Source organism: Dendrobates tinctorius, unplaced genomic scaffold (genome assembly GCF_039654945.1).
Source record: "Dendrobates tinctorius isolate UK_male_01 unplaced genomic scaffold, ASM3965494v1 ptg000344l, whole genome shotgun sequence".
In the NCBI taxonomy this organism is placed as follows: domain Eukaryota; kingdom Metazoa; phylum Chordata; class Amphibia; order Anura; family Dendrobatidae; genus Dendrobates; species Dendrobates tinctorius.
Genome location: NW_027362010.1, coordinates 585,994 through 607,643, shown reverse-complemented (window position 1 = coordinate 607,643; position 21,650 = coordinate 585,994). Strand labels below are relative to the sequence as shown.

Sequence of the window (21,650 nt, the reverse complement as noted above, 5' to 3'; positions counted from 1 at the left end):
ATGTCTTATCCTTCAGAGCTGCACTCACTATTCTGCTATTACATTGTGTCTTATCCTCCAGTCACCTCCAGAGCTGCAGTCACTATTCTGCTGTTACATTGTGTCATATCCTCCAGTCACCTCTGGAGCTGTAGTCACTATTCTGCTGTTACATCGTGTCTTATCCTCCAGTCACATCCAGAGCTGCAGTCACTATTCTGCTGTTACATCATGTCTTATCCTCCAGAGCTGCAGTCACTATTCTGCTGTTACATCGTAGTATTATCCTCCAGTCACCTCCAGAGCTGCAGTCGCTATTCTGCTGTTACATCGTGTCTTATCCTCCAGTCACCTCCAGAGCTGCACTCACTATTCTGCTGTTACATCAAGTCTTATCCTCCAGAGCTGCAGTCACTATTCTGCTGTTACATCGTGTCTTATCCTCCAGTCACCTCCTGAGCTGCAGTCACTATTCTTCTGTTACATCATGTCTTATCCTCCAGTTACCTTCAGAGCTGCACTCACTATTCTGCTTTTACATCATGTCTTATCCTCCAGAGCTGCACTCACTATTCTGCTATTACATCATGTCTTAGGCCTCTTTCACACATCCGGTTTGTGCCATCAGGCACAATCCGGCATGTGTGTAAAAAAACGGATCCGTTTTTTTTTACCGCCGGATGCGTTTTTTTGTCATTGAGAAGCACATGCGCCGGATCGCGCCGCATGTGCTTCCGTTTGTTCCGGTTTTCACCGGATCCGGCTGAATTCCTCTGTCCGGCGGCCGGACAGGACGGGTGCTGCAGCGTTTTTTTGTCCGGCAAAAAAAGCCGGACATGGACGTATGCGGCCCTTCCGGCTCTGCGGGACAATGTTTCTCAATGGCACATTCCGGCCGCCGGATCAGACTTCTACCTGATCCGGCCACCGCATGCACGGTTTTACCCTGTGCGCATGCCCGGATATCTCTCTCTCTTTAACCCGTTCTCTCTCTCTCATACCCCGGTCTCTCTCTCTCTCTTTCATATCCCGTTCTCTCTCTCTCTCTCTTTCATGCCCCGTTCTCTCTCTTTCATACCCCGTTCTCTCTCTCTCTTTCATGCCCCGTTCTCTCTCTCTCTCTCTTTCATGCCCCGTTCTCTCTCTCTCTTTCATACCCCGGTCTCTCTCTCTCTCTTTCATGCCCCGGTCTCTCTCTCTCTTTCATGCCCCGGTCTCTCTCTCTCTCTTTCATGCCCCGGTCTCTCTCTCTCTCATGCCCCGTTCTCTCTCTCTCTCTTTCATGCCCCGGTCTCTCTCTCTCTCATGCCCCGTTCTCTCTCTCTCTCTTTCATGCCCCGGTCTCTCTCTCTCTCTCTCTCTTTCATGCCCCGTTCTCTCTCTCTCTTTCATACCCTGTTCTCTCTCTTTCATACCACGTTCTCTCTCTTTTTCATACCCCGTTCACCGGCTCCTGGATCCTTTTCTTCCCTGGTGACCCCTTTGCAACATAGCCGTGTCAGGCGCCGTAAGATGCGCCGCATATACTTCCGGTCCCTCCGTTCACGGCTGGATCCGGCACTCCATCTTTTTGCCGCATGGCGCCGGAATGCCACCGACGGACATGTGAAAGTAGCCTTATCCTCCAGTAACCTCCAGAGCTACAGTCACTATTCTGCTGTTACATTGTGTCTTATCCTAGTCACCTCAAGAGCTGCACTCACTATTTTGCTGTTACATTGTGTCTTATCCTCCAGTCACTTCCAGAGCTGCACTCACTATTCTGCTCTTACATTGTCTTATCCTACAGTCACCTCAGAGCTGCACTCACTATTCTGCTGTTACATTGTGTCTTATCCTCCAGTCACCTCCAGAGCTGCACTCACTATTCTGCTCTTACATTGTCTTATCCTACAGTCACCTCAGAGCTGCACTCACTATTCTGCTGTTACATTGTGTCTTATCCTACAGTCACCTCTAGAGCTGCGCTCACATGCTGTCTTTCTTGCGCAGGACACGGATGCGGACCAGGCCACGATGGAGAGGAAGACCCTCAGACGAGCCATGTATTCCCGGGAGGCCAAGGTGCATCAGATTGAGGAGGAGGGGGAGGGTAAGCACTTGCTCTGCACACGAGGGTCTCCGATCAACAGGGGTCAGTGGCCGCCTTATGGAGAGGCAGCATCTGCTATTGTCTCTGGTGTCAGCTTTGACTCTTGTCACACAGAGGAAGAGGAGGAGGAGGATGAGGAAGATGACATGTCCACGGCCTTGAGGCTGAGGACGAAGATGCCATGGCGGACGTGCTGGCGGTACCTGACGTCGGGGGGCTACCTGCTGCTGTTCCTCATGGTGTTTTCCAAGCTGCTGAAGCACTCGGTGATCGTGGCGATCGATTACTGGCTGGTGCGCTGGACGTCCAGAGCGCAGAACATCAGCGGCGACTTCTACAACGTGACGGTAATGCTGCAGTAGATCGTTAGAAGCGACGCCCGGTCCTGAGGCTGCAGCCGATCACCTGGTCGCTTCCATCACAGGTGCGCAGGAATCGAGAGGAGCAGACGTACTACGTGGTGGGCTTCTGCATCCTCAGCGCCTCTGGCATCGTCCTGTGTCTCATCACCTCCCTCACCGTGGAGTGGCTGGGACTGACGGCGGCCAGGAACCTGCACCACAACCTGCTGAAGAAGATCATCCTGGCCCCCATCAGGTAAGAGCGAATCCTCCGCTGGTAACAGCAAGCCCCCATCAGGCGACACCGAGCCCCCCACAGCTCCTCCTGTGCCCCATCAGGCAACACCGAGCCCCCCGCTGCTCCTCCTGTGCCCCATCAGGCAACACCAAGCCCCCCGCTGCTCCTCCTGTGCCCCATCAGGCAACACCGAGCCCCCCGCTGCTCCTCCTGTGCCCCATCAGGCAACACCAAGCCCCCTGCAGCTCCTCCTGTGCCCCATCAGGCAACACCGAGCCCCCCACAGCTCCTCCTGTGCCCCATCAGGCAACACAGTGCCCCCCGCAGCTTCTCCTGGCTCCCATCAGGTGACACAGAGCCCCCAAAGCTCCTCCTGGCCCTCATCAGGTAACACCAACTTCCCTCCCACAGCAAGCCCCCATCAGGCAACACCGAGCCCCCCACAGCTCCTCCTGTGCCCCATCAGGCAACACAGTGCCCCCCACAGCTTCTCCTGTGCCCCATCAGGCAACACAGATCCCCCCGCAGCTCCTCCTGTGCCCCATCAGGCAACACAGAGCCCCCCGCAGCTCCTCCTGTGCCCCTTCAGGCAACACAGAGCCCCCCGCAGCTCCTCCTGTGCCCCTTCAGGCAACACAGAGCCCCCCGCAGCTCCTCCTGTGCCCCATCAGGCAACACAGAGCCCCCCGCAGCTCCTCCTGTGTCCCATCAGGCAACACAGAGCCCCCCGCAGCTCCTCCTGAGCCCCATCAGGCAACACCGAGCCCCCCACAGCTTCTCCTGGCTCCCATCAGGTGACACCAACTTCCCTCCCACAGCTCCTCCTGTGCCCCATCAGGCAACACCGAGCCCCCCGCAGCTCCTCCTGTGCCCCATCAGGCAACACCGAGCCCCCCGCAGCTCCTCCTGTTCCCCATCAGGCAACACCGAGCCCCCCACAGCTTCTCATGGCCCCCATCAGGTAACGTCAACTTCCCCATCAGGTAACACCGAGACCCCCGCATCTTCTGGCAGTGAGCTGAGCATCTGATCCTTTTCCCTTTGCCAGTTCTCCTTCTTGTGGAAATGTATCTTCTCGTCCCTCTGATAGTTCTTCCTGGCACATGGTCGCAGTATAGGGACCCCCTTTACATGATGTTACCTGCTCGTTTCTGTCATCCCTCTGACAGTTCTTCCTGGCACACGGTGGCAGTATATGGACCCCTTCTTACATAATGTCACCCGCCCAGTATAACGCAGCAGTCCTCATTATAGATCTGTGGATGGTGTGTGCGTCCCTTTAAATGCAGACCCCCTGGATGCCTTGTGTCTCCCTCTGCAGGTTCTTTGACACCACGCCGCTGGGACTAATCCTGAACCGCTTCTCGGCCGACACGAACATCATCGATCAGGTGAGATGGTGCCGGCTGCGCTCGGTCCTGCTGCTCCTCTGTTACTGACGTGGCCCTCGTGTCCCCGCAGCATATCCCTCCCACCCTGGAGTCGCTCACCCGCTCCTCGCTCCTCTGCCTGTCCGCCATCGGGGTCATCAGCTACGCCAACCCCCTCTTCCTGATCGCGCTCCTCCCTCTCGGCGTCGCCTTCTACTTCATCCAGAAATACTTCAGAGTCGCCTCCAAGTGAGTATGGGGGTCCGGGCAGACACGGGGGGCTCCTGTCTGCAGGATGACACCACACCCTCAGGGGGCGCTCCTCGCAGGCCCCGCGCAGGCGGTCACATTATCACCCCCATCCTTCGCTCCGTGTTTTCCAGGGACCTGCAGGAATTGGATGATAACACCCAGCTTCCGCTGCTCTGCCACTTCTCGGAGACGGCCGAGGGTCTGACCACGATCCGCGCCTTCAGGTATCCGCCATGTTATATAGGATGGATAAGTGACGGAGCGGGAGATCGGGACCCCAGGGAGCGGCACAGCCCCCCATCTACTGCTCACAAGGGCCCTGACACATCAGATGGAGCCCCGGGGTCTGTCCAGGGGCTGTGGCCTCACCATGGCCCCCGATAACCCCTGCAGACAGCCCATCATAGCCGTGGTCACGGGGGGCTTCCACTCTCTACATGGGCTGAGATGTGCAGTGCAGGATATGGCGGCAGAATAATTCTCCACCTCTCATCACCCGCAGACACGAGTCCAGGTTCAAGCAGCGAATGCTGGAGCTGAGCGACACCAACAACCTGGCGTATCTCTTCCTGACCGCGGCTAACAGGTGGCTGGAGGTCCGGACGGTGAGGAGGGTCGACCCTGCCAGAGAAGAGCCCACTGCTCCCATCATCCGGCCACACTGCACCCGTCATCCGACCACACTGCTCCCATCATCCGGCCACACTGCACCCGTCATCCGACCACAATGCACCCGTCATCCGGCCACACTGCACCCGTCATCCGGCCACACTGCACCCGTCATCCGACCACAATGCACCCGTCATCCGGCCACACTGCACCCGTCATCCGACCACAATGCACCCGTCATCCGGCCACACTGCACCCGTCATCCGGCCACACTGCACCCGTCATCCGGCCACACTGCACCCGTCATCCGACCACACTGCTCCCATCATCCGGCCACACTGCACCCGTCATCCGACCACAATGCACCCGTCATCCGACCACACTGCACCCGTCATCCGGCCACACTGCACCCGTCATCCGACCACAATGCACCCGTCATCCGGCCACACTGCACCCGTCATCCGGCCACACTGCACCCGTCATCCGGCCACACTGCACCCGTCATCCGACCACACTGCTCCCATCATCCGGCCACACTGCACCCGTCATCCGACCACAATGCACCCGTCATCCGACCACACTGCACCCGTCATCCGGCCACACTGCACCCGTCATCCGACCACAATGCACCCGTCATCCGGCCACACTGCACCCGTCATCCGACCACAATGCACCCGTCATCCGGCCACACTGCACCCGTCATCCGGCCACACTGCACCCGTCATCCGGCCACACTGCACCCGTCATCCGACCACACTGCTCCCGTCATCCGGCCACACTGCACCCGTCATCCGACCACAATGCACCCGTCATCCGGCCACACTGCTCCCATCATCCGGCCACACTGCACCCGTCATCCGACCACACTGCTCCCGTCATCCGGCCACACTGCACCCGTCATCCGACCACAATGCACCCGTCATCCGGCCACACTGCACCCGTCATCCGGCCACACTGCACCCGTCATCCGGCCACACTGCACCCGTCATCCGGCCACACTGCACCCGTCATCCGGCCACACTGCACCCGTCATCCGGCCACACTGCACCCGTCATCCGACCACACTGCTCCCATCATCCGGCCACACTGCACCCGTCATCCGACCACACTGCTCCCATCATCCGGCCACACTGCACCCGTCATCCGACCACAATGCACCCGTCATCCGGCCACACTGCTCCCGTCATCCGGCCACACTGCACCCGTCATCCAGCCACACTGCACCCGTCATCCATCCTCGCTGCACCCGTCGTCCACCCACACTGCACCCGTCATCCGGCCACACTGCACCCGTCATCCGGCCACACTGCACCCGTCATCCGGCCACACTGCACCCGTCATCCATCCTCGCTGCACCCGTCGTCCACCCACACTGCACCCGTCATCCGGCCACACTGCACCCGTCATCCGGCCACACTGCACCCGTCATCCGGCCACACTGCACCCGTCATCCGGCCACACTGCACCCGTCATCCGGCCACACTGCACCCGTCATCCGGCCACACTGCACCCGTCGTCCGGCCACACTGCACCCGTCGTCCATCCACACTGCACCCGTCATCCGGCCACACTGCACCCGTCGTCCATCCACACTGCACCCGTCGTCCATCCACACTGCACCCGTCGTCCATCCACACTGCACCCGTCGTCCATCCACACTGCACCCGTCGTCCATCCACACTGCACCCGTCATCCGGCCACACTGCACCCGTCGTCCATCCACACAGGAGCTGTCATCTATCCACACTGCACCCATCATCTGGCCACACTGCACCCGTCGTCCATCCTCGCTGCACCTATCATCCAGCCACGCTGCACCCGTCGTCCATCCACGCTGCACCCGTCGTCCATCCGCGCTGCACCCGTCGTCCATCCGCGCTGCACCCGTCGTCCATCCGCGCTGCACCCGTCGTCCATCCGCGCTGCACCCGTCGTCCATCCGCGCTGCACCCGTCGTCCATCCGCGCTGCACCCGTCGTCCATCCTCACTGCACCCGTCATCCGGCCACACTGCACCCGTCGTCCATCCACACAGGAGCCGTCATCTATCCACACTGCACCCATCATCTGGCCACACTGCACCCGTCGTCCATCCACACAGGAGCCGTCATCTATCCACACTGCACCCATCATCTGGCCACACTGCACCCGTCGTCTGGCCACACTGCACCCGTCGTCCATCCTCGCTGCACCTATCATCCGGCCACGCTGCACCCGTCGTCCATCCGCGCTGCACCCGTCGTCCATCCGCGCTGCACCCGTCGTCCATCCGCGCTGCACCCGTCGTCCATCCGCGCTGCACCCGTCGTCCATCCGCGCTGCACCCGTCGTCCATCCGCGCTGCACCCGTCGTCCACCCGCGCTGCACCCGTCGTCCACCCGCGCTGCACCCGTCGTCCACCCTCGCTGCACCCGTCGTCCACCCGTCGTCCACCCTCGCTGCACCCGTCGTCCACCCTCGCTGCACCCGTCGTCCACCCTCGCTGCACCCGTCGTCCACCCGCGCTGCACCCGTCGTCCACCCGCGCTGCACCCGTCGTCCACCCTCGCTGCACCCGTCGTCCACCCTCGCTGCACCTATCCATTCGCACTGCTTCATGATCTGTATATATATCTCCTTCTAGGATTACCTGGGCGCCTGCATTGTCCTCACTGCTGCCGTCACCTCCATCACATCCGAACTCACCTCTGGGATCGTTGGATTGGGCCTCACCTACGCCCTCACGGTATGTGACTCTTATCATCCGACTGCAGTCACCTCCAGAGCTGCACTCACAAATCTATCCTATGGATCTAAAAAACATAAACGACCCCTGTCCAGTGCACCGAACACTGCATTACATGATGGGGGTTGTAGTACCTATATGAGGCCCCAGCAGTGAGAAAAGCAACGTGAGCTGCATTATGGGTAGGCAGAGAAAGAGCGTTCTGATACTGCAGCTCTGGGGGTGACTGGAGGATAAGACACAATGTAACAGCTGAATAGTGGGTGCAGCTCTGGAGGTGATTGGAGGATAAGACATGATGTAACAGCTGAATAGTGACTGCAGCTCTGGAGGTGACTGGAGGATAAGACAATGTAACAGCAGAATAGTGACTGCAGCTCTGGAGGTGACTGGAGGATAAGACACGATGTAACAGCAGAATAGTGAGGGCGGCTCTGGAGGTGACTGGAGGATAAGACACGATATAACAGCAGAATAGTGAGTGCAGCTCCGGAGGATAAGACACGATGTAACAGCAGAATAGTGACTGCAGTGATGATTTGGGGTCCCAGGTGCTATAATATTTCGGAGTCCCCTGTGCAGTATTGTTTCAGGGTGCAGTAATATTCGGGGTATCCCCTTTTCCACAGGTCACTAATTATCTGAATTGGGTGGTCCGGAATCTGGCGGACCTGGAGGTTCACATCGGGGCGGTGAAGAAGGTGAACAGTTTCCTGAACATCGAGTCTGAGTGTTACGAGGGGACCATGGGTACGACATTGCGGGGTCCGTCCTGTACCTGGTGGGGAAGGTGTTGGATCAGAGGGCCCCCGATGTTTCCATCATGTCGTCCTTTGTCTGGATCCTCATCATCTTCTCCTCTTAAATACTCTGCGCCTTTTTCCCGCCATTCCAGATGCGCAGCAGGTGCCGGACGATTGGCCGAAGAGCGGAGAGATTAGGATCAGCGACCTGTGCGTCCGCTACGAGAGCAACCTGAAGCCGGTGCTGAAACACGTGAAGGCTTATATCAGACCGGGGCAGAAGGTGACTACAACCCTCATCATGTCACTGCCCTGCAGAGCGCGATCACATCCTCCCCAGCATGCACTGCTGACCTCATAGGGATCAGACTACACAGGCTTGTAGTCTGTAACCATGGAGACACATAGACTAACGCGGGAGCTGAGTACACAGAACGAGGCTGGGCCCCAGAGGAGTCAGTATTACGGGGGGGGGCTTTACGGGGGGAGTTCTTCCTTACTGTGCACTTCCTCCTCTCCTCAGGTCGGGATCTGTGGGCGCACGGGCAGCGGTAAATCATCCCTGTCGCTGGCGTTCTTCAGGATGGTGGACATCTTTGACGGTGAGTGTGCAGACGCTTCTGAAGAGGATTCATAGTGGGAGTAGTAGTGATTCGCTGACCTGGGGCATTATGGGGTCCGCAGCGTGGAGGTGGTGGGCATCAGCAGCCGACCGGGAGATCTCTGCGCTAATAGGAGACGGGTATCACAGCCAGAGACCTCCAGAGCCCCCAAAACCACCTCATGGGGCTACAACAGAAATGGGGCCCCTGCAGTGCCATCTCCTCCATTCCGCCTTCCAGGGGCCCCAGGCCCTTCTCTTCCATTAGCCAGGAGTAACCGGACCCTGCTTGTACCCCATGTGTCTCTGGGGGCTCCTGCACGGGGCCCATCCAAGCCGGGTCCCCTGAGCATCTGCAGGCCTTGACGTGGTTAATTTTCATTGGTTCATTACCATCCAACCTGTGGTGAAACTACAACTCCCAGCATGGCAGCCGCAGGTGGGTGGTGATAATGGTTTATTGGATATTTTTCCTTAGGAAAGATTGTGATTGACGGGATGGACATTGCAAAGCTCCCGCTGCACATGCTGCGCTCTCGCCTGTCCATCATCCTGCAGGACCCTGTACTGTTCAGCGGCTCCATAAGGTAGGTACACCGAGCGCCCGAGGGGCACTACCAGCTACAATGCATCCAGGGGGGAAACACCAGCTACAATGTAGCACTGAGCGTCCGGAGGGGAGACACCAGCTACAATGTAGCACTGAGCGTCCAGAGGGGAGACACCAGCTACAATGTAGCACTGAACGTCCAGAGGGGAGACACCAGCTACAGTGTAGCACTGAGCGTCCAGAGGGGAGACACCAGCTACAGTGTAGCACTGAGCGTCCAGAGGGGAGACACCAGCTACAGTGTAGCACTGAGCGTCCAGAGGGGAGACACCAGCTACAGTGTAGCACTGAGCGTCCAGAGGGGAGACACCAGCTACAGTGTAGCACTGAGCGTCCAGAGGGGAGACACCAGCTACAGTGTAGCACTGAGCGTCCAGAGGGGAGACACCAGCTACAGTGTAGCACTGAGCGTCCAGAGGGGAGACACCAGCTACAGTGTAGCACTGAGCGTCCAGAGGGGAGACACCAGCTACAGTGTAGCACTGAGCGTCCAGAGGGGAGACACCAGCTACAGTGTAGCACTGAGCGTCCAGAGGGGAGACACCAGCTACAGTGTAGCACTGAGCGTCCAGAGGGGAGACACCAGCTACAGTGTAGCACTGAGCGTCCAGAGGGGAGACACCAGCTACAGTGTAGCACTGAGCGTCCAGAGGGGAGACACCAGCTACAGTGTAGCACTGAGCGTCCAGAGGGGAGACACCAGCTACAGTGTAGCACTGAGCGTCCAGAGGGGAGACACCAGCTACAGTGTAGCACTGAGCGTCCAGAGGGGAGACACCAGCTACAGTGTAGCACTGAGCGTCCAGAGGGGAGACACCAGCTACAGTGTAGCACTGAGCGTCCAGAGGGGAGACACCAGCTACAGTGTAGCACTGAGCGTCCAGAGGGGAGACACCAGCTACAGTGTAGCACTGAGCGTCCAGAGGGGAGACACCAGCTACAGTGTAGCACTGAGCGTCCGGAGGGAAGTCACCAGCTACAATGTAGCACTGAGCATCCGGAGGGGAGACACCAGCTACAATGTAGCACTGAGCGTCCGAAGGGGAGACACCAGCTACAGTGTAGCACTGAGCGTCCGGGGGAGGCACCAGTTAGAATGTAGCACAGAGCATCCGGAGGGGAGACACCAGCTACAGTGTAGCACCGAGTGTCCGGGGAAGGCACCAGCTAGAATGTAGCACTGAGCATCCGGAGGGGAGACACCAGCTACAATGTAGCACTGAGCGTCCGGAGGGGAGACACCAGCTACAATGTAGCACTGAGCGTCCGGAGGGAAGTCACCAGCTACAATGTAGCACTGAGCGTCCGGAGGGAAGTCACCAGCTACAATGTAGCACTGAGCGTCCGGAGGGAAGTCACCAGCTACAATGTAGCACTGAGCGTCCGGGGGAGGCACCAGTTAGAATGTAGCACAGAGCATCCGGAGGGGAGACACCAGCTACAATGTAGCACTGAGCGTCCGGGGGAGGCACCAGTTAGAATGTAGCACAGAGCATCCGGAGGGGAGACACCAGCTACAATGTAGCACTGAGCATCCGGGGGAGGCACCAGCTACAATGTAGCACTGAGCGTCCGGGGGAGGCACCAGTTAGAATGTAGCACAGAGCATCCGGAGGGGAGACACCAGCTACAATGTAGCACTGAGCGTCCGGGGGAGGCACCAGTTAGAATGTAGCACTGAGCGTCCGGAGGGGAGACACCAGCTACAATGTAGCACTGAGCGTCCGGAGGGGAGACACCAGCTACAGTGTAGCACTGAGCGTCCGGGGGAGGCACCAGTTAGAATGTAGCACAGAGCATCCGGAGGGGAGACACCAGCTACAGTGTAGCACCGAGTGTCCGGGGGAGGCACCAGCTAGAATGTAGCACTGAGCATCTGGAGGGGAGACACCAGCTACAATGTAGCACTGAGCGTCCGGGGGAGGCACCAGTTAGAATGTAGCACTGAGCATCCGGAGGGGGACACCAGCTACAGTGTAGCACCGAGTGTCCGGGGGAGGCACCAGCTAGAATGTAGCACAGAGCATCCGGAGGGGAGACACCAGCTACAATGTAGCACTGAGCGTCTGGAGGGGAGACACCAGCTACAGTGTAGCACTGAGCGTCTGGAGGGGAGACACCAGCTACAGTGTAGCACTGAGCGTCTGGAGGGGAGACACCAGCTACAATGTAGCACTGAGCGTCCGGAGTGGAGACACCAGCTACAGTGTAGCACTGAGCGTCTGGAGGGGAGACACCAGCTACAGTGTAGCACTGAGCGTCTGGAGGGGAGACACCAGCTACAATGTAGCACTGAGCGTCCGGAGGGGAGACACCAGCTACAGTGTAGCACCGAGTGTCCGGGGGAGGCACCAGCTAGAATGTAGCACTGAGCATCTGGAGGGGAGACACCAGCTACAATGTAGCACTGAGCGTCCGGGGGAGGCACCAGTTAGAATGTAGCACTGAGCATCCGGAGGGGGACACCAGCTACAGTGTAGCACCGAGTGTCCGGGGGAGGCACCAGCTAGAATGTAGCACAGAGCATCCGGAGGGGAGACACCAGCTACAATGTAGCACTGAGCGTCTGGAGGGGAGACACCAGCTACAGTGTAGCACTGAGCGTCTGGAGGGGAGACACCAGCTACAGTGTAGCACTGAGCGTCTGGAGGGGAGACACCAGCTACAATGTAGCACTGAGCGTCCGGAGGGGAGACACCAGCTACAGTGTAGGACTGAGCGTCTGGAGGGGAGACACCAGCTACAGTGTAGGACTGAGCGTCTGGAGGGGAGACACCAGCTACAGTGTAGCACTGAGCGTCTGGAGGGGAGACACCAGCTACAATGTAGCACTGAGCATCCGGAGGGGGACACCAGCTAGAATGTAGCACCGAGCGTCCAGCTGCTGAACTTCTGCTACTTCAGTTCTTCAGCAATTTCAGTACCTCTTCTTTGTGTTACTGTATACGGGGTCGGGGGGCACTGGTATCTGTGACTGATGTCGGCCACGGCTGTTACCGGCCTTGCTGATTCCCCTCGTTACAGTGTGTCGTGCTGCGGTGACAGACAGGGTGTTGTCAGTTTACAGCATTCCTCTGTGCTGCTGTGACTGCTGTCGGCCATTTTGTTTCAGGCTGAATTTGGATCCAGAGCGTAAGTGCACGGACGACCGCCTCTGGGAAGCGCTGGAGATCGCGCAGCTGAAGAACTTGGTGAAGGCTCTGCCGGGGGGTCTAGGTAAGTGGCCGGGGGAAGGGTGGGCCGCGCACTTCTCCATTTAAAGGAATATGTTTGAGGAAACATAAACCAGGGGGGTGGGGGGGGATACACGGGGAGGTGCGCGGGCCAGGATGTGGGGGGACACACGGAGGGGTGGGGTGTGCGAGCCAGAGTAGGGGGGGATACACGGGGAGGTGCGCGGGCCAGGGTGGGGGGACATGAGAGCCGGCGGCAGGGAAGATTTGTGAGCCGAGGCCACGGCCCGCAGGGGACGGCCATTTCCTGTGACTGTGGGACATCTTCGCCTTCTCTCTGCAGACGCCATGGTCACGGAGGGCGGTGAGAACTTCAGCGTCGGGCAGCGGCAGCTCTTCTGCTTGGCCCGAGCGTTCGTACGGAAGAGCAGCATCCTCATCATGGATGAGGCCACCGCCTCCATCGACATGGCAACCGTGAGTAACCCGCCAGACCCCGCACTAGCCCCCACTGCGCCTACCCTTCACATGCTCTGCCCAACTACTGCTCTCTTCTATCAGCCTGCAGTCGCTGTAAGGGGAGGGGGCAGAGTGCAGCGGGGGAGGGGGCAGAGTGCAGCGGGGGAGGGGGCAGAGTGCAGCGGGGGAGGGGGCAGAGTGCAGCGGGGGAGGGGGCAGAGTGTAGCAGGGGAGGGGGCAGAGTGTAGCAGGGGAGGGGTCAGTGTAGCAGCATGACTGGTGTCTGCTTTTGCCGTTGGTGGGTGCTGCTCCTGTACTCCCAGTATTGGCTGTGGCAGCTTGTTCCACCTTCATTTGCCCATTGCCGTTGCAGCCCCATCACCGTTTCTCCCCCGTCGCCGTTGCTGTCCTGTTGCCATTGCTGTTCCGTGCCGTTACACCCCCCATTGCTGTTGCTCCCGTTGTCTTTCCTGTTCCGTGCCGTTGCTCCCCCATTGACATTGCTGCCCTGTTGCCGTTGTTGCCCCATTGCTCCCCCATTGCCTTTCCTGTCCCGTTGCCGTTACTCCCCCATCGCCATTGCTGTCCTGTTGCCGTTGCTGTTCCATGCCGTTACTCCCCCCATTGCTGCCCTGTTTTTGTTACTCCCACATTTCCGTTGCTCCCCTGTTGCCCTTCCTGTTCCGTGCTGTTGCTCCCCTGTTGCCGTTGCTCCCCCGTTGCTCCCCCGTTGCTGTTGCTCCCCTATTTCCGTTGCTTCCCTGTTGCCTTTCCTGTACCGTTGCCGTTGCTCCCCCGTTGACGTTGCTGCCCTGTTGCCTTTCCTGATCCATGCCGTTACTCCCCCGTCGCCATTGCTGTCCTGTTGCCGTTGCTGTTCCATGCCGTTACTCCCCCCATTGCTGCCCTGTTTTTGTTACTCCCAAATTTCCGTTGCTCCCCTGTTGCCCTTCCTGTTCCGTGCTGTTGCTCCTCAGTTGCAGTTGTTGCCCCGTTGCTCCCCCGTTGCTGTTGCTCCCCTATTTCCGTTGCTTCCCCGTTGTCTTTCCTGTACCGTTGCCGTTGCTTCCCCGTTGCCGTTGGTGCCCTGTTGCCTTTCCTGTTCCGTGCCGTTGCGCCCCCATTGCCGTTGCTTCCCCGTTGCCGTTGCCCCCCCGTTGCCTTTCCTGTCCCGTTGCTGCCCTGTTGCCTTTGCTCCCCCTTTGCCGTTGCTGTTCCATGCTGTTGCTGCCCTATTGCCTTTGCTGTTCCGTGCTGTTACTCCCCCTTTGCTGTTGCTGCCCTATTGCCACCTATTAGGGCCGGTGCTGATCTTCTGTGACACTTGTGTGGTTTTGTACCGGAGCCTCGGTTCCCCCGCGGTCTGGCGGACCCCCTGTAATGGAGGGTTGGGGTGGGCTGTGATGTTTCCTTATTCTCCCCTTTCTTCCTGCGCAGGAGAACATTCTACAGAAGGTGGTGATGACGGCGTTCGCCGACCGCACGGTGGTCACGATTGCAGTAAGTTTGGGGGCAGGGTCCGGCGGTTTGGGGTGTTCTTTATTAGAACCTACATTCCTGCGGCATCGGGGGATCTCCAGTATGAACGCTCGGAGTGGTCACATCTGTCTCTTCCCTCTCGCCTCTCACCTTTCTCTGTTTCTTGTGTCTCTCCTCTGCGCTCCAGCACCGCGTCTCCTCCATCTTGGATGCGGATCTGGTGTTAGTCTTTTCCGAGGGAATTCTGATAGAAAGTGACTCAGCGACGACGCTGCTCTCCAACCCGGACGGCCTCTTTACCTTTCTGGTCAAGAGTCACAAGTAGAATCAGTCAGGTCGTGACCGCTGCTGGCTGCCTGGTACGGAGCTCCTGACTGACCCACGACACACGGGGGTCTCACCGCAGGGGCCGGTGCAAAACATAACCCCACACGTAGAATCAAAGGTGATGGAGAGAGAAGCTGCAGCCGCATCCTCCACCCACTGCCAGGTGGACGCAGCTTCTCTCTCTGTACCTGTGAGACTGCATACTGGGGGAGGAGGGGGACGCAGCTGCAGCTTCTTTCTCTGTACTTGTGAGACTGCATGCTGGGGGGGAGGAGGGGGACGCAGCTGCAGCTTCTCTCTCTGTACCTGTGAGACTGCATGCTGGGGGGGAAGGGGGACGCAGCTGCAGCTTCTCTCTCTGTACTTGTGAGACTGCATGCTGGGGGGGAGGAGGGGGACGCAGGTGCAGCTTCTCTGTACCTGTGAGACTGCATGCTGGGGGGGAGGGGGACGCAGCTGCATCTTTTCTCTCTGTACCTGTGAGACTGCATGCTGGGGGGGAGGGGGACGCAGCTGCAGCTTCTCTCTGTACCTGTGAGACTGCATGCTGGGAGGGGGGGAGGGGACGCAGCTGCAGCTTCTCTCTCTGTACCTGTGAGACTGCGTGCTGGGTGGGGAGGGGGACGCAGCTGCAGCTTCTCTCTCTGTACCTGTGAGACTGCATGCTGGGGGGGAGGAGGGGGACGCAGGTGCAGCTTCTCTCTCTGTACCTGTGAGACTGCATGCTGGGGGGGAGGAGGGGGACGCAGGTGCAGCTTCTCTGTACCTGTGAGACTGCATGCTGGGGGGAGGAGGGGGATGCAGGTGCAGCTTCTCTGTACCTGTGAGACTGCATGCTGGGGGGGAGGAGGGGGACGCAGCTGCAGCTTCTCTCTATGTACCTGTGAGACTGCATGATGGGGGGGAAGGGGGACGCAGCTGCAGCTTCTCTCTCTGTACTTGTGAGACTGCATGCTGGGGGGGAGGAGGGGGACGCAGGTGCAGCTTCTCTGTACCTGTGAGACTGCATGCTGGGGGGGAGGGGGACGCAGCTGCAGCTTCTCTCTGTACCTGTGAGACTGCATGCTGGGAGGGGACGCAGCTGCAGCTTCTCTCTCTGTACCTGTGAGACTGCGTGCTGGGTGGGGAGGGGGACGCAGCTGCAGCTTCTCTCTCTGTACCTGTGAGACTGCATGCTGGGGGGGAGGGGGACGCAGCTGCAGCTTTTCTCTCTGTACCTGTGAGACTGCATGCTGGGGGGGAGGAGGGGGACGCAGGTGCAGCTTCTCTGTACCTGTGAGACTGCATGCTGGGGGGGAGGGGGACGCAGCTGCAGCTTCTCTCTCTGTACCTGTGAGACTGCATGCTGGGGGGAGGGGGACGCAGCTGCAGCTTCTCTCTCTGTACCTGTGAGACTGCATGCTGGGGGGGACGCAGCTGCAGCTTTTCTCTCTGTACCTGTGAGACTGCATGCTGGGGGGGAGGGGGACGCAGCTGCAGCTTCTCTCTCTGTACCTGTGAGACTGCATGCTGGGGGGGAGGGGGACGCAGCTGCAGCTTCTCTCTGTACCTGTGAGACTGCATGCTGGGAGGGGGACGCAGCTGCAGCTTCTCTCTCTGTACCTGTGAGACTGCGTGCTGGGTGGGGAGGGGGACGCAGCTGCAGCTTCTCTCTCTGTACCTGTGAGACTGCGTGCTGGGGGGAGGGGGACGCAGCTGCAGCTTCTCTCTCTGTACCTGTGAGACTGCATGCTGGGGGGGACGCAGCTGCAGCTTCTCTCTCTGTACCTGTGAGACTGCATGCTGGGGGGAGGGGGACGCAGCTGCAGCTTCTCTCTCTGTACCTGTGAGACTGCATGCTGGGAGGGGGACACAGCTGCAGCTTCTCTCTCTGTACCTGTGAGACTGCATGCTGGGAGGGGGGAGGGGGACGCAGCTGCAGCTTCTCTCTCTGTACCTGTGAGACTGCATGCTGGGGGAGGAGGGGGACGCAGCTGCAGCTTTTCTCTCTGTACCTGTGAGACTGCATGCTGGGGGAGGAGGGGGATGCAGCTGCAGCTTCTCTCTCTGTACCTGTGAGACTGCGTGCTGGGGGGGAGGGGGACGCAGCTGCAGCTTCTCTCTGTACCTGTGAGACTGAATGCTGGAGGGGGACGCAGCTGCAGCTTCTCTCTCTGTACTTGGGAGACTGCATGCTGGGATGAGAGGAGGGGGATGCAGCTGCAGCTTCTCTCTCTGTACCTGGGAGACTACATGCTGGGAAGGGAGGAGGGGGATACAGCTTCTATCTCTGTACCTGTGAGACTGAATGCTGGGAGGGGAGGAGGGGGATGCAGCTGCAGCTTCTCTCTCTGTACTTGGGAGACTGCATGCTGGGAGGAGAGGAGGGGGATGCAGCTGCAGCTTCTCTCTCTGTACCTGGGAGACTACATGCTGGGAAGGGAGGAGGGGGATACAGCTTCTATCTCTGTACCTGTGAGACTGCATGATGGAGGGGAGGAGGGGGATGCAGCTGCAGCTTCTCTCTCTGTACCTGGGAGACTACATGCTGGGAAGGGAGGAGGGGGATACAGCTTCTATCTCTGTACCTGTGAGACTGCATGCTGGGAGGGGAGGAGGGGGATGCAGCTGCAGCTTCTCTCTGTACCTGGGAGACTGCATGATGGAGGGGAGGAGGGGGATGCAGCTGCAGCTTCTCTTTCTGTACCTGGGAGACTACATCCTGGAAGAGGGGACTGTACCTGGGAGACTGCATGCTGTGAGGGGAGGAGGGGGATGTAGATGCTGCTTCTCTCTCTACCTGGGATACTGCATGCTGGGAGGGGTGGATGCAGCTGCAGCTTCTCTCTCTGTACCTGGGAGACTGCATGCTGGGAGGGGAGGAGGGGGATGCAGCTGCAGCTTCTCTCTCTGTACTTGGGAGACTGCATGCTGGGAGGGGAGGAGGGGGATGCAGCTTCTCTCTGTGTACCTGGGAGACTGCATGCTGGGAGGGGAGGAGGGGGATGCAGCTGAAGCTTCTCTCTGTGTACCTGGGAGACTGCATGCTGTGAGGGGAGGAGTGGATGCAGCTGCAGCTTCTCTGTACCTGGGAGACTGTATGCTGGAGGGGAGGAGGAGGATGCAGCTGCAGATTCTCTGTACCTGGGAGACTGCATGCTGGAGGGGGATGCAGCTGCAGCTTCTCTGTGTACCTGGGAGATTGCATGCTGGGAGGGGAGGAGGGGGATGCAGCTGCAGCTTCTCTCTCTACCTAGGAGACTGCATGCTGGGAGGGGAGGAGGGGGATGCGGCTGCAGCTTCTCTCTCTGTACCTGGGAGACTGCATGCTGTGAGCGGAGAATGGGGATGCAGCTGCAGCTTCTCTCTCTGTACCTGGGAGACTGTATGCTGTGAGCAGAGAATGGGGATGCAGCTGCAGCTTCTCTCTCTGTACCTGGGAGACTGCATGCTGGGAGGGGAGGAGGGGGATGCAGCTGCAGTTTCTCTCTGTACCTGGGAGACTGCATGCTGGGGGGGAGGAGGGGATGCAGCTGCAGCTTCTCTCTCTGTACTTGGGAGACTGCATGCTGGGAGGGGAGGAGGGGGATGCAGCTTCTCTCTGTGTACCTGGGAGACTGCATGCTGGGAGGGGAGGAGGGGGATGCAGCTGAAGCTTCTCTCTGTGTACCTGGGAGACTGCATGCTGTGGGGGGATGCAGCTGCAGCTTCTCTGTGTACCTGGGAGACTGCATGCTGGGAGGGGAGGAGGGGGATGCAGCTGCAGCTTCTCTCTCTACCTAGGAGACTGCATGCTGGGAGGGGAGGAGGGGGATGCGGCTGCAGCTTCTCTCTCTGTACCTGGGAGACTGCATGCTGGGGGGGAGGAGGGGGATGCAGCTGCAGCTTCTCTCTCTGTACTTGGGAGACTGCATGCTGGGAGGGGAGGAGGGGGATGCAGCTTCTCTCTGTGTACCTGGGAGACTGCATGCTGGAGGGGAGGAGGAGGATGCAGCTGCAGATTCTCTCTGTGTACCTGGGAGACTGCATGCTGGAGGGGGATGCAGCTGCAGCTTCTCTGTGTACCTGGGAGACTGCATGCTGGGAGGGGAGGAGGGGGATGCAGCTGCAGCTTCTCTCTCTACCTAGGAGACTGCATGCTGGGAGGGGAGGAGGGGGATGCGGCTGCAGCTTCTCTCTCTGTACCTGGGAGACTGCATGCTGTGAGCGGAGAATGGGGATGCAGCTGCAGCTTCTCTCTCTGTACCTGGGAGACTGCATGCTGGGAGGGGAGGAGGGGGATGCAGCTGCAGTTTCTCTCTGTACCTGGGAGACTGCATGATGGAGGGGAGGAGGGGGATGCAGCTGCAGCTTCTCTTTCTGTACCTGGGAGACTACATCCTGGAAGAGGGGACTGTACCTGGGAGACTGCATGCTGCTTCTCTACCTGGGATACTGCATGCTGGGAGGGGTGGATGCAGCTGCAGCTTCTCTCTCTGTACTTGGGAGACTGCATGCTGGTAGGGGAGGAGGGGGATGCAGCTGCAGCTTTTCTCTGTGTACCTGGGAGACTGCATGCTGGGAGGGGATGCAGATGCTGCTTCTCTCTGTGCACCTGGGAGACTGCATGCTGTGAGGGGAGGAGGGGGATGCAGCTGCAGCTTCTCTCTGTGTACCTGGGAGACTGCATGCTGTGAGGGGAGGAGTGGATGCAGCTGCAGCTTCTATCTCTGTACCTGGGAGACTGCATGCTGGAGGGGAGGAGGAGGATGCAGCTGCAGATTCTCTCTGTGTACCTGGGAGACTGCATGCTGGGAGGGGAGGAGGGGGATGCAGCTGCAGCTTCTCTCTCTACCTAGGAGACTGCATGCTGGGAGGGGAGGAGGGGGATGCAGCTTCTCTCTGTGTACCTGGGAGACTGCATGCTGGGAGGGGAGGAGGGGGATGCAGCTGCAGCTTCTCTCTGTGTACCTGGGAGACTGCATGCTGTGAGGGGAGAATGGGGATGCAGCTGCAGCTTCTCGCTGTACCTGGGAGACTGCATGCTGGGAAGGGAGGAGGGATATGCAGCTGCAGCTTCTCTCTCTGTACCTGCATGCTGTGAGGGGAGGAGGGGGATGCAGCTGCAGCTTCTCTTTCTGTACCTGGGAGACTACATCCTGGAAGAGGGAGCTGTACCTGGGAGACTGCATGCTGTGAGGGGAGGAGGGGGAATGCAGCTTCTCTCTCTGTACCTGAGGGACTGCATGCTGTCAGGGGAGGAGGGGGATGCAGCTGCAGCTTCTCTGTGTACCTGGGAGACTGCATGCTTTGAGGGGAGGAGTGGATGCAGCTGCAGCTTCTCTCTGTGTACCTGTGAGACTGCATGCTGGGAGGGGAGGAGGGGGTTGCAGCTGCAGCTTCTCTCTGTGCACCTGGGAGACGGCATGCTGGAGGGGAGGAGGGGGATGCAGCTGCAGCTTCTGTGTACCTGGGAGACTGCATGGTGAGAGGGGAGGAGTGGATGCAGCTGCAGCTTCTCTCTGTACCTGGAAGACTGCATGCTGGGAGGGGAGGAGGGGGATGCAGCTGCAGCTTCTCTCTGTGCACCTGGGAGACTGCATGCTGGGAGGGGAGGAGTGGATGCAGCTGCAGCTTCTCTCTGTGTACCTGGGAGACTGCATGCTGGGAGGGGAGGAGGGGGATGCAGCTGCAGCTTCTCTCTGTGCACCTGGGAGACTGCATGCTGGGAGGGGAGGAGTGGATGCAGCTGCAGCTTCTCTCTGTGCACCTGGGAGACTGCATGCTGGGAGGGGAGGAGGGGGATGCAGCTGCAGCTTCTCTCTCTGTACCTGGGAGACTGCATGCTGTGCGGGGAGGAGGGGGATGCAGCTGCAGCTTCTCTGTTGGGAGGGGAGGAGGGTTTACATTTCAGTGAGATTTATGTGCAGTAATTCCTATAGTAGCTTCCGATCCCATGTCACCACTACGACTCCCAGCATCCATCCCACCACCGTCCTAACCTCTGCTTCTTTCTCTGCAGCATCGTGTTCACACCATCCTCACCGCAGACCTGGTGATCGTGATGCGTCGAGGGAACATTCTGGAGTACGACACTCCGGAGAGTCTCCTGGCCCAGGAGGACGGGCTCTTTGCCTCCTTCGTCCGGGCCGACATGTGACACTTCTCATCGGCTCGAGTCGTTTTTTAGCTTTTTATATCAAGCGTTTATATTTTGTATTTATTAATCGCATGAGAAGAAGCCACGATTCTACGTCTCCACATTTGTACCACACTGACAATAAAGGGTTAATCACAAGCGCCTCCTATTACTGCATCAGACACAGCAGCACAGAGCATGTCAGGAAAGAAATGTGCTGAACTCATGGGGAGAGTCAACAGCCGCCCAGGGCATGGCAGGAGCCTCGGTGCAGCTGCAGATTGTGGTCTTAGATTATGTAGGGAGATTACAGACAGCTCTTGATGGTCCTGAATTGACACCGATGTCCACACAGAGACTGCCCCCGTGTGGCCTAAAACCAACTGACATCACTGTTAATAAAAAAAACAAAACAGGGCGCTCCCCCTAGTGGTGGCTGCAGACAGGATCTTATCATGTATCTCCGTATACAGGGAGCTCCCCCTAGTGGTGACTGCAGACAGGATCTTATGTATCTCTGTATACAGGGAGCTCCCCCTAGTGGTGGCTGCAGA

The 21,650-nt window shown here is 58.9% G+C and overlaps 1 protein-coding gene across 6 annotated transcripts in view; it reads left to right on the top strand.

Moving 5' to 3' along the window:
• Positions 1–21,255, top strand: part of ABCC9 (ATP binding cassette subfamily C member 9) — a 180,949-nt gene extending 159,694 nt beyond the window's left edge. For 5 of the 6 annotated variants that reach the window (XM_073562295.1, XM_073562292.1, XM_073562294.1 and 2 more), the window contains 17 exons: positions 1,972–2,071; positions 2,186–2,418; positions 2,496–2,668; positions 3,972–4,041; positions 4,112–4,269; positions 4,404–4,496; positions 4,775–4,877; positions 7,506–7,607; positions 8,237–8,357; positions 8,503–8,633; positions 8,874–8,952; positions 9,430–9,538; positions 12,674–12,777; positions 13,078–13,211; positions 14,631–14,693; positions 14,860–15,031; positions 20,980–21,112. In XM_073562295.1, coding sequence (XP_073418396.1) covers positions 1,972–2,071; positions 2,186–2,418; positions 2,496–2,668; positions 3,972–4,041; positions 4,112–4,269; positions 4,404–4,496; positions 4,775–4,877; positions 7,506–7,607; positions 8,237–8,357; positions 8,503–8,633; positions 8,874–8,952; positions 9,430–9,538; positions 12,674–12,777; positions 13,078–13,211; positions 14,631–14,693; positions 14,860–14,997 — 1,911 coding nt within the window. In that variant the 3' untranslated portion in view covers positions 14,998–15,031; positions 20,980–21,112. Of the gene's footprint in view, positions 1–1,971; positions 2,072–2,185; positions 2,419–2,495; positions 2,669–3,971; positions 4,042–4,111; positions 4,270–4,403; positions 4,497–4,774; positions 4,878–7,505; positions 7,608–8,236; positions 8,358–8,502; positions 8,634–8,873; positions 8,953–9,429; positions 9,539–12,673; positions 12,778–13,077; positions 13,212–14,630; positions 14,694–14,859; positions 15,032–20,979 lie in introns of all 6 variants that reach the window. The other variant, XM_073562293.1, reaches the window with a different exon arrangement.
• Positions 21,256–21,650: the final 395 nt, after the last annotated feature.